Here is a 12,500-nt window from a genome sequence, read left to right on the forward strand (position 1 = left end):
CAGTTGGATTGGTAGAACCAGTGCAAAGACAAAGAATTAATGCTCATGTCCTCATTGAACAAACAGTGGACAAACCGTTGTAACGCGTCCCAAACGGCATAGTGTAGTAATACGGCCAACTAGGTGTTTCACTGGAGAATCCGTTCGCGCCTGTCCACCAGTATAATCTCACCGTGCACAGGGCCACGGCTCGCAGCAGGGCATTACCATACCTGCTGCACTGTGGTCACTGTTGCTTTTCTCTTCACGGCCCCACTTGCGCTTTTCAGGCTAATCTCTGGTAACAAAGGAGCGTCTCAAAGTTGTTGCCACGTTGTTTAACTAATGATATGCAAACTGGGGTGGTGGGGAGGGGAGGGGGGGGCGGACCTGCGAGGGAACCGCTGGAGACGGCGGCACTTCGACTGTGAATCACTTTCAATTCTGGAAGTCATTCAAACCGCAGACGAGAGTAAACATGTCTGCAGACGGGCAGAGAAGTATGTTTTTAGGAGATGAGGGATGATTTAACAGTTCGACGTGCGTCTAGACGCGCACAGGGGGATGTGGAGATAGATAAACACAACTAAAGAGACATTTGGTGAATCCTCGTTCACTCGAGGCGAACGTCTGGCTCCTCTCTGATCAGCCGAGGTGAGGAGAGGTGTTAGTGCGGGTGAGACACGGGGGACACACGGAATACAGGTAGGCTGATTAAAATGGCATGCCGATCATTGAATTGTTTGAATTGAGTTGGTCGCCGTCGTGAACAGCCGCTGCGGCAACAGCCCAGTCTTTAACTTCAAATTACATCTACTTTTGTTAACTAATTGATGTCCGTATAGGCCTGTTATTATGTAGTAAATCCGAACATCGTTGCTGGGCATTAATTGCAAGACTACATCGCTGTCAGTAGCATGCGTGCTAGAAATTACTTATGTTATGTTAATTCCACAATGAATCAATCATGACAGCCACATCTGATTCATTTCGATGTGCACGGGCTTTCACAGGCAACCGGCACACACATGTCCAACGCGTTACGGTTACGCATTGGACGGCTCTCACCATATCAGAGCCGCGCCATGTAACGCTTTAATCTGGAATGCGTTATTATGAGCCGGCTAATTCACTTTATTACACATGTCCCGGGCCAGGGCGCTATATCCTGAGGGGGGGATGTATGTGTGGGGTGCAATGACGGATTACCGCATGGGCCAAGTGGGCACATGTCCAGGGCCCTGGCCAATGGGGGGGCCCTTAGTATATATATATATATATATATATGTATATATATATTTATTATTATTATTATTATTATTATTGAGAAAATTCAAATGACCAAGAGTTTGGTCATCAAAGGATTTGAATGTTTTTGATTTGCAAAATAAATACATCACATTTTAAAAAAAATACATAACGTGACGTCAATGTCGTAGTGCTTGGTCAACGGTCAATTTCACAGTGAAAATGGAGAAACGTGTGCTAAGCGGGGCTGCATAGCGTAAACGAAAGAAAGAAAAATAGACTAAAGATACTGCCCTGGTACAACAAACACTGTCCACTTTTTAACTCGTTAATTCGTTAAAGGAAGTCATTAGGTGCTTTTAAAGTCATGATATTAACCTGACAAATTCCATGTTCTGCCGTTAAAACGAGCGGAAGGCACTATGCATAATAGTGAATAGTGAACTTTAGATAATCTCTCTCTCTCTCTCTCTCTCTTCTCTCTCTCTCTCTCTCTCTCTCTCTCTCTCTCTCTCTCCTGCATTATAATGTTGGTGAAAGTTGATTGCATGAGTTATAATATGCGACCAAATTCGGTGTGCTAGTGCGTGTATTTGCGTGTTGGTAGGGGTCCGTGGCTGGTTTGTGTCCAGGGCCAGTGGTCATGTTAATCCGTCCTTGGGGTGTGCATCAGGTGGGCTGCTCCAGCTGGAGGTGGAGCCACGGCTGAATGAGCCATTCCTAAAGCTTGATTCACGCCAGTACGCTCCATTCACATTCCAGCTCCGAGCCTCATTCACACACTCGCAGGATACGTGTCAGCAGCCGAGAACACTGTGCGTACTTCTCTCACTTACTGACTCACTCGAACACGTACAAGAGTTAAAAACATGGATTTACCGCGTCGCGCAAACTCTCGGATGTATCTGGTGCCGAACGCGGTTTGAATCGGTGGTTTTCGTGTCCTCTGGATCTATCATGTGGGCTCTTCCCTAAAGGTGGACTCCGTAGCCCCTCCGCGGGACACCCGTTGCACCCAAGAGCGCAACACGGGAGTATATTCTTAACCCGCTCGAGATCCCAGGCATCCGAAATGATACTTACTCGTAAGTAAAAACCCAATTGAATAACATATCTATTCATAAAAAAAATAATTTGAACGCACATCAAACTAACGGAGACTGAATGGGGAGTTCTGAAGTTGGTTATTAATGAGGTCGAGTTTATTAAAATCTTCAGGTCGTTTTTCTGAATCCTGTCCGCTATGCGAACTAAATGTGAAGGAGATCTGGTGAGCGCAGCATCGCTGCGGGCTGTCAGACAACCCTCTGTGGAGAACGGACACTGCTCCCAGGGGACGGGGATAAGTGGGGGGAAAAAAACTGGTTTGGGCTTTCTTCTCCCATCTCCATGTGGTGGATGTATTGCACATTTATAACTGCAGGTCAACTAAGTGCAATACCGTTGCCTATGCGTTTGCGGTTTTATGTTTTTACAACGCCTGCTCCTGCGCTCTCCAAGGCTGCGTTTAGTCAGAGGGACTCGATGGCCTTTTGCCCGGACCTTTTGAGAGGAGCAGGCAGCGTCTGTTGAGAGCCCCATGCGGCCTTATTTTTAAAGACGACTTTGGGAGACGAAACGTGACTTAGGGTTATTTTCTTTTCCCTCGGCTGTTTGCCCCAAGGGAAACCTTGCCTCCGTAGGTTTTAGAGGGACTACGTTACCCCCTGCTTTAATGTCCTTTAAGACCAGCCCATATTCAGCTGACTCGGCCAACGAGCAGCAGTAGAACCAGGGACTTTTATATACCAATTGCTTCTTATGATTTAGACTTTATTTCCACTGTTAATTTCTCTTTTTCAAAAAAGTAAATCGACCATAACACTGACTTCCTGTCTGTCTTCCTGCCATGCATTGGGGGGGTCTGGCCTTTGCTGCAGCATCCATCTGCGCTTCTTTTGTCAAACAGGATGTATGCTGGGGCCTTATCTGAAGGATTTATATCCACAGTCACACACATACCCTGTCCTCTGAAGAAACCCAGGTATCTCAGTGTTTGTGCTCTCAAACCATCCTTTATTTCCCTGCCCGCAACTTTGACTTGATGTTGATCAAGTCAAAGTTGTCATTGTCACTGGCTATCGTTGGTTTGATGGTTGCGGGGGACAGGGCCGGTTCCCCCACCCCCTCCTGATGGGTCAGGGTGGAGGGCCGTAGGGATGAAGAGGGCCGTGGTTCTGGTCACCTGATCCGAGGGGTGTTGGAGCTCTGAGAGACCATAAATCTGTCGTCAGTGGAGCTGGGAGACCTTTTGAGTTAGCCCTGCGTTGATCCATCTGGGCCAGCTGCCTCTCTCTCTCTCTCTCCCTCTCTCTCCCTCTCCCTCCCTCTCTCCATGTTCATCTCCCTGCCATATCCCTCTCTCTCTCTCCCTCTCTCTCTCTCTCTCTCTCTCTCTCTCTCTCTCTCTCTCTCTCTCTCTCTCTCTCTTTATATCTGTCTTGGTCTCCCTCTCTCTTTTTATTTCTCTCTTTATGTCTCTCTTGGTCTCTCTTTCTCTTTATATCTCTCTTGGTCTCTCGCTTTGTCTCTTGATTTCTCTATCTCGTTTTTATTTTCTCTTTCTCACTGTCTCTCCTTGTTTCTCACTGTCTCTCTTTCTCCCTCTCAGTTTCCATCCCTTTATTTTTCTATGCTGTCACTTTTGCATGGCGGCCTGTGTATGTGTGTGTCAGCTGACAGGTGGTGGGTATGTGGCATGGTACTATGGAACTGCATGGTTCATTATAACTATCTTCTGGTCTGTGTGAGCCTGTGTGTATGTGTGTGTGTTGTGTGGGTCCTTGGGGGATTGGATCCTACAACCAAACAGATGGTGGTGTTCTGGTTGTTCTGGCCCGACCGTCTCACGTTGCTCCTCCATGAAGACCATGGAGGAAGGACAGATGAGCCCACCACCCGACACCCCCTCAAACCACGCCGTGTTGACATTCCTCTGTGGGACTCCTGCTCTTCTTTCAAGAACTCTCCTCGCTCCAACAGTCATCAGCCCCTCCTTAGTCACTCCGACCAGCCTCCTCCGCTCCATCCCCTGTTGCCACGGAGACGACGACATGCTAGGTACAGACGTGACCGTAGCGGTTCTCTTGTCCAGACCGCCGTCGGCCCCAGGAGCTGCTTTTAGCTCTCCTTCTCACCTGTCTGGGCGCCCCACTCGGCGGGTCCTTGAGACGCAGAGGGCGCCACGCTGGAGGTTATAAGAACCTTCTGATGGGGCTTGTTACACTGTTTGACAGCCTACACTCTCAGACCCTCCCCCCCCCCCCCGCCGGTAAATACGGATAAGATAAACCCTGATAACGGGGGAACCCGATGGTTGGTGAGTCAGCCCTAATCGGAGGACTTCAAAGCTCCAGACCCCTTCATTAGTTGTATTGAGATCGCTGACCTCCGGCCTGCCGTATACGGAGCAGAGAGTCTTTGAGGTGAGGAGCAGATTGCTTTGTTTGCTGGAGCCGGCCCAACCCACGCCCCCATGGACCCGGGAGCCGCTGGGAGCCGCTGGGCCAGACCACAACCTGCCTCCGCCGCGCTGGAGGGGAACTCTGGCCGCCGATTGTGAGAACTTCCTGTCACAGGAAGAGAGAGCGCGAGAGAGAGAGAGAGAGAGAGGCGGAGGGGTGAGTGGAGTTGAAATGAGAGTAGAGGGAAGAAGAAGGAGAGAGCGAAAGAGAGGGAAGGATGGAGAGAAAGAGAGAGAGCGAGCGAGGGGGGGAGCCGATTAAATTAGAGTAGAGGGATGGAGAGAGAGAAAGAGGGAGAAGGGGGGAGCGGAGTTGAACTGAGAGTAGAGGGAGGGTGAGAGAGAAAGAGGGAGAAGGGGGGAGCAGAGTTGAACAGAGTAGAGGGAGGGTGAGAGAAAAGAGGATAGGAAGAAGGAGGGAGCAGAGTTGAACTGAGAAGAAGGATGGGAAGAAAAATCAAGAGAGAAGGAGGGAGAGACGGAGATGGGGAGAGCAGAGTTGAACTGAGAGAGAGATGAGAGAGACCACAGGGTGCTTTTTTGGGGGGTAATTTTAGAACTGAAGAGTGGACGTAGGGGGTTAGGATTAGGTCCAACCCTGACCCCCCCCCCCCCTCCCCATCCCCACGGCCACCCCCCTCCTCCCCTGCAAGCAGTTCAATTTTGGCTGCATTCCAAAATAAACCCCCTGCCCCTTACGATCCGTCTGAGATCTCTATTAGGATAACGCTCTCCTCGCTGCTGTTCCCTCTCTCTACTCTCCATACGGCTGTCTTTCACCGCTGTAAAATCAGCCTTGACACACATCGAACACACACACACACACACACACACACACACACACACTCACACACTGCCTGGACCAGAACACGTACATGCTCAAACGCACACACACACATACACAAACACAATGCCTGGTCCAGGACACACACACACTCACACACACACACACACACACACACAAACACTGCCTGGACCAGGTAACACACTCATCCAATCTCACACACACGCATTCGCACCTCAAGGGTTTCCGTCGGTCGGTTCATATCAGCCAAGTCAAATATAATGCCACAATGTCGTTACAGCGGTTTGGGAACCCCCCTGAGATCTTAGGAGAACTGTTTCCTCCATAACTGTTGAAGCCATAAAACATTGTTTTACAGACAGAGACCCGGGGACCTGGATGTGTTTCAGTCAGCTAATCATGGTACTGGGGTAGCCGCTCTGGCATTCTATTGTTTTACCTTCACGTGTGCTTCTGAAACCTCAAATTCAAATGACTGTGCTGCTGGTGGCACAAGTGCGTGTCTGAATTGCTTGTTTCTGTATGTAGTATGTGTCTGTATGGGATGTGTGTTTCTGTATGTAGTGTATGTCTGCATGTGATGTGTGTTTCTGTATGTAGTATGTGTCTGTATGAGATGTCTGTTTCTGTATGTGATGTTTGTATCTGTATGTAGTGTGTGCCTGTATGTGGCATGTGTCGGTATTTCATGTGTGTCTCTCTTGAGTTGTGTGTGTATGAACAGAGAAATGTAGTTTTGTCTCTCTGGTTTTGTCTCTCTGTAGTTTTGTCTCTTCGACAATAATAAACATCAGAGAATAAGAGTTAATTTGGAGAAAGGGATAGGGTTTAAAGATGAAGTGTTCAGTGTTTATACATACACAAGCATGTTCTGTGTGTGTGTGTGTGCGTGTGTGTGTGTGTGTGTGTGTGTGTGTGTGTGAGCACAGATGCTGCTGGAATGTCCATGCTGGGTCAACCTCCCACTGTTTTGCGTCTAAAGTCATTGGGGGATAAAACAGCAGAGAGAGAGAGAGAGAGAGAGTGAGCGCATGGCAGTCTTTTCTGTTATTTCTGGTTCAGCTGAAGATCTTTTTGAGGACGTTGGAGCATCGGTTTGTGCTCCAAACAGTGAGGCACCTAATTACAAGATAACCAGATGGAATGTGTGGTGGCATAGCAGTAGCCGGCGTTTTCAAAAGAACTGCCCGCAAGGAACAGCATGTCAGTGTGACACACCACGACCTCGGACCAGAGGAGTAACTGATGTGACTCAACGTTCCTCCTTCTTTAATCACTAGCCAACAGAGGTGGGGGAAGAAAAAGCCGGCCTAGCCAACTGACAAGTGCTCCAATATTGCGGTGAGTCTCATTGTGTCCTGCCGCTACGACGACGTTAGCTAGGTACACACAATCGCCGGAGACGTTGTTTGCCTTCGCCGGCTCCCCGCCGATTCTCCGGGCCCCAAGACAAGCCAGGGCGGGGCTTCTTCAGGGGCCGGGTGGTCTCAGAGAGGGAGGTTGTCTCTTCCTGTGAGGGAAGCAGGAAGAGGAAGTGAGGTAGTTGCCTGGCTAGGGATGAGGAACATGGGGTGGAATGGTGTGGAAGTGCAGAATATAAAGGATGCACACCCTTTAAAACCCAGATTGGTGAGGGGAAGCATCAGGACGAAGGAGTTAGTAAAGTGAAATGGTCTATGGTCAATTGTTTTATATTATTTAATTTAGACTCTGTTCTGTCTCACACTAAGAATGCAACGGAAAAAAAAAAAAAAATTGTACCAGCCCAGATGTATGCATTGTTGATGCATTCTCGGTGTGTGTGTGTGTGTGTGTGTGTGTGTGTGTGTGTGTGTGTGTGTGTGTGTGTGCGTACGTGCGTGCGTGCGTGCGTGCGTGTGTTTGGGGGGGTGTGTGTGTGTAAGCTTGTCGTTCTATTGTTAGGTTGTTTGTGCCAGATGCCCCTGTCCACTTCCTGCAGGCAAACAAAAGACAGAAACATATTTTGAGTGTGTAGTATGAGTAGAGAACTCGCATCACCTTAGAATTTTTTGTATTATATTATCATACTTTCATACAATATTCGGGGTCACCAGCCATAAGTAATTCTCATAGCTTGTCACAGGGTAACATAACGTTTAAGAAATAGGTAGCTGAACTGGACCACTGCTCCAACTAATCCTGGCCTTAAGCCATAGCAGACCCTAGAGCTCGTCTTTGAGGTGTGTTGGGTGGGCCGGGAGGTCCATGTTGGCTTGTCATTGATATTCATTACAATTGTTCCAACGCCTCCTTAGTGGTTTGCGCTTAAGCATGAGTTTGGCCTTTGCAAACACACACACACACACACACACACGCGCGCGCGTGCACACACACATGCATGCGTACGCATCCCACACCCCATGCGACATGCCGGCCCCCAAGAATGTTGGGTGTTCTTTCATTCACAATTTACTCTGGAGACACCGGTACTGGCCCCAGCAAACACCACCGCCGAAAACCTAGGGAATTCTCAGCCAGTCAAGAGAGAGCGAGAGAGAAGCTGGCCTCTATTGTAACACAAATGAGCTGTAAAACATGTCTGTTAATGCTGTTTGACACCCGTTTACATGCTGGTGTCACCGGGCTGGCTCGAGGAATTCCTGGCGCGCTGGGGAGAACTGTGTCTTGCTCGCGTCACACCTTGTTGCCAGAGCTGTGTCTGCCGTCTGGGCTTGTTGTTGGTATGTAAATGCTTGTGTACGCTTCAGGCTCAGGCTCTGGGTCCCTCTAAGGGCCGCCCGCCGCCTGGTTTATTTCTTCATGCCTCTCTCCATGTCTCTCCCTCGCTGAGAGTCTGTTACCTGGTCGCTTCATCGTAAATGTTTAGCATTTTATCTGTCATCTGTCCTTCTCCTATCCGTCTTGTTATTTCTTTGCTCTTTTTCTATTGTTTTCCTTGTCTTGCTGTCTCTTTGTCGTTCTGTCTTCCTCTCTTTCTGTCTGTCTTGTGTTCAAACCAAACAAATCAATTTGTGGTCCTCCTTCTGTGATCATTACACGCCCTCTGCTTTTGTGTGTCCTTGTGCCAAAGTTAGAAATGGGAGCCGTTCCATTTAGCTCTGAAATGAGGTGGAACCTCTCTCTCTCTAGCTCTCTCTCTGGTTGTACTAAGGAGGGAGCTAACCATCTGCATCCCTTAACCAATAATTAGTGAAATCACACTCAGACGCAGATTCTCCCACTCGAACGGAAAAGGGATATAAACACGTGGTAATCGGCGATAGCAAAGATCGCACCCAGGATTCAACCACAGTATTTGAGGTCAACTTGTGTAAACTTTGTCTGCAACGTTTGCACTTACACTGTTCACACCTTCTGTAAACGGGGACTTTAAGGATGTCTTTCATGTAGCTTCCGTAGAAGCAGTTCTTTCTCAATATGGAGCTAGTTCCATACTTGATGTTCTCCCACCGTAAAGTCAGACACGTCTACGTCTACGTCTGCCGTCTCTGTTGTCCAAACTGGTGTCTGTGGAGCATTAGCCAATCAGAAGAGACCATCGCCGCCTGCCATTTGGCATGTATGATCTAAAGAGTTTCTGCAGATAATAGGGAGGACCCCGACTCCAATACACACACACAATAAACCCTAGCCTCCACTATGGGTACTTAGCAGAACAAGCCCAAATGTCACACCCCTTGCCAAAGGAGGGGGGGGGCGGGGTCTGTCAGTCAGCCCTTGGCAATATGTCAACACACTGTAAATGAGATGCTGGACACTTGTCAGTGTCCGGACACTCTTATGTGTGTGTGTTAAAGAAGTGTTTCTGTGTGTGTGTTAAAGAAGTGTTTGTGTGTATGTGTTTGTGTTTGTGTGTGTGCTGGGGTACCTGTTTTCACAAATTGCGTAAAGGGTGCTTTTGAATCTGAGCTGTGTGTGTGTCTGTGTGTGTGTGTGTGTGTGTGTGTGTGTGTGTGTGTGTGTGTGTGTGTGTGTGTGTGTGTGTGTGTGTGTGTGTGTGCATCATTTGAGTGGCGAGAGAGATGGCTAAAAAAGGCGAAAGGGTTCACGTCTGGAAAGCAAATCTATTGTCTGGTGTACATCTTTTGCTGTTAGACTTGATCATATGCTTGATCTACTTTAAGATTTAAAGTAGCTGTGTATATCTATTTTCAAGATGTTTGCTGTTATGTTGGGATGTAGTTCACTCCTTTTCACTCCCACCGGCCCGAACGATGTCCTGATGAAGTGATAAACTCTTGTGTCCCACATGACCTCACCCCCTCTCTGTCTGTCTCCCGTCTCTGCAGAGATAGAAGCCAAGGAGGCGTGCACCTGGCTGAGGGCTGCAGGGTTCCCCCAGTATGCACAGCTCTATGAAGGTATGGACCCCCAAAGTAATCACGCCACCAACATAAGACTCCTATCAGAGCCCCGATGATTCTCCTATTGGATCTCCCCCATCATACTCGCATCAGACTCCATACAGACCCCCATCATACTCCTATGAGACCCCCCCTGCCCATCATACTCTCATCAGACTCCTACCAGACCCACCATCATGCTCCTATGAGACCCCTCCCCATCATACTCTCATCAGACTCCTACCAGACCCACTATCATGCTCCTATGAGACCTTTCCCGATCATATTCCCATCAGACTTCTATCAGAGCCCCTTCAGTCCATGAAGCAATAGGGACGTTGAAGTTATTCTTCTCTTCTTCTTCTTGAAGAATTAGATATGAATTTAGTTTTATCTGCCCTCTTATTTCAATGTATGGTGTCCTGCTTTTCCTAGATATTATCATTTTCCCTTGGTATGCATTTTATCTAATCTAATACTGCAGCACGTTTGAACAAGTGTTACTTATAATCTAACACGGTGAGAAATGATCCCAGAGTCACAGTTGTTGGTTCTCATGGAGGTGGTAATCCAGTGGATTGTTTGTGTTGCTGTGTCGTTGTAAAGGTTTACAAATTAAACACACATGGACTGCTTTACAGTCACCAGTAGCCAAAGAAATACATGATAGTGATAGTTATCAGGTATTTCATTATAGTTTCCTCAGGCGGGATTATTACATGTTTTTTAAGCTAATTGTGGAGAATTGTCATGTAAAATAATTTTCAAAACCTTGAGATACACAGACAAACACACACACACACACAGTCCAGAACATTCCTGAGGAGTAAAGTTGGAGTTAACACTTGGCGTCAATGCATTACTTCACTGAGCAGGTAGATAAACAACTAAATCCCTCTTCATAATCCTGACTATAGCTCACACTAGATAAACACACACACCAAACAAGAACTTACTAGTTTTAAAGTAAAACCCACAGCCAGAATCTGTACAGGGACAATGCTCAACCTCTCCCTCCACTTTCAAATGAACATTGACCGAACGCAGTTAACCATACCTTAGAGAGTGACTTACCCCTCTATAGTGCAATCTGCACAGTTTTTATACAACCACGGGCCCCAATCAGAGGCTCTGCGTTTTAGCAGCCTCGGGCGGCTTTGTAAAGTGTTTCTATTGACAGTGCAGCGTTTTTTCCTCACCGCTTTTGCGTTGCTGAGCCCCTTGTGTTGAAAGACCTAGCAAGCTGCTTCTTTTTTTTATTTTTTTTTACTGTAGGCAGATACTTTAAAGAAAAAAGCAGTGAGCTGCGCACTGCGTATTTTCAGGTTGCAAAATGCCCTTTGTCTGATCGGGGCCACGGACAGCAAAGGGCAGGACTAACCCAGCCCTCTAAATATTGCTGGTTCTATTCCTAGAGAACCTAGCTGGCTTTGCCGGAGTTAGGTCTTCAGCGTTTCTATTCCTTCCCTTAATTTTTTCCCCTAGACGGGGCGGATAAAGCTAAGACATCATACCACACACACTCACATTCAAACACACTCTGAAACCCCCATTTATCCAGATCTGCTGCCAGCTTACTCACAGCCAGCTATGGAATTTGAACACAGACTCATCATCAAGTTTTTCTCCCTCCCCTTTCCTTCCCTTGCATCCAAAAGACAATCTCTTTTCCCCCCCGCCCCCCGGCCACACCCCTGTGTCTGTGTGGTCGGGTTCATGGAGGATAAGCTCACACAGATAGCCCCGTGGGTCACTCAGTACAGTACTGCCAAGGTGCGTGTCTCTCCTCTGACTGGTGGGTGGTCAGGGTCTTATCGCTGCCGACGAACCCCGAGGCCTGTGGCTATCGGAACGCGGTTGACTCATCACATTGTGAGACTCAAAGCGTTACACATGCCACCTGCATTCACCTAGAGATCACAGATCCTGACGCCAGAACCGCTCATGCGGTTAAGAAGTAGGAATCTTAACATTCCCTGTGGAAGAGCTGTATTACTCACTGTAAACATACAATGCAGTTGACAACTTGGTATTATTAAGTCAATGGCAGATGTTTTCTTCCCCAAGCAACTCGAATTTGTTTCAGATATATTAGAATGTACCTTGTTAAGAAGTACTTATACTGTAACAGTTGAAGAAATATTGCTGATTATAATTTAAGTTTGTAAAAATGTAAGAACTAACAGCGGACAACTGTGGTAGTGGCGTAGTGGCGACAATATAAAGAGGTCGAAAACAAAGAGGAAACAGCATCAGTTTGGAAGGCCTGAGTGTTTAGTGTCATTCCTCCATCGACCCCCCCCCTCGCCCCCATCTAACCCTCACCCCACTTCACCCCACCCCTCACCTCTTCCCCCCCTCACCTTCTCCACCCCTCCACAGAGGTCTAAAAGCAAGCTGCAGCTGTGTTTGTTTGGCCCGCTAAGACGCTACTTCCTCTGCTAGCTGTGCAGCCCGGCTGGGTGGGGGCAGGGGGGGTTAAGGGTGGAGCACCCCATTCATATTGAGAGGGTGGGGGAGGCTGAGAGGGAGGGGGAGGTTGGTGGGTCGGGGGGGAGGGTATCTTAAGCTATATCTAAGCACAGCACATCTCATCAGTGATAGGAATATGATCTTGTTAATCTTGCGTTGTCTGTCTGTC

General features: G+C 48.0%; 1 protein-coding gene across 4 annotated transcripts in view; it reads left to right on the top strand.

Annotated features, from left to right (window-relative positions):
• Nucleotides 1-12,500, top strand: part of LOC307070625 (rho GTPase-activating protein 7-like) — a gene marked incomplete at its 5' end in the record, with an annotated part of 92,598 nt that overhangs the window by 60,893 nt on the left and 19,205 nt on the right. The window contains 2 exons of one of the 4 annotated variants that reach the window (XM_079729186.1): nucleotides 584-684; nucleotides 9,806-9,877. Coding sequence is in view for 2 of the 4 variants with exons in the window: in XM_079729185.1 (XP_079585311.1) it covers nucleotides 2,300-2,312; nucleotides 9,806-9,877 (85 nt within the window). Of the gene's footprint in view, nucleotides 1-583; nucleotides 685-2,003; nucleotides 2,313-3,201; nucleotides 3,251-9,805; nucleotides 9,878-12,500 lie in introns of those variants that run through there. The other 3 variants (XM_079729185.1, XM_079729187.1, XM_079729184.1) reach the window with 3 other exon arrangements.

This window comes from Pollachius pollachius (assembly GCF_949987615.1).
Source record: "Pollachius pollachius genome assembly, chromosome: 2".
NCBI lineage: Eukaryota > Metazoa > Chordata > Actinopteri > Gadiformes > Gadidae > Pollachius > Pollachius pollachius.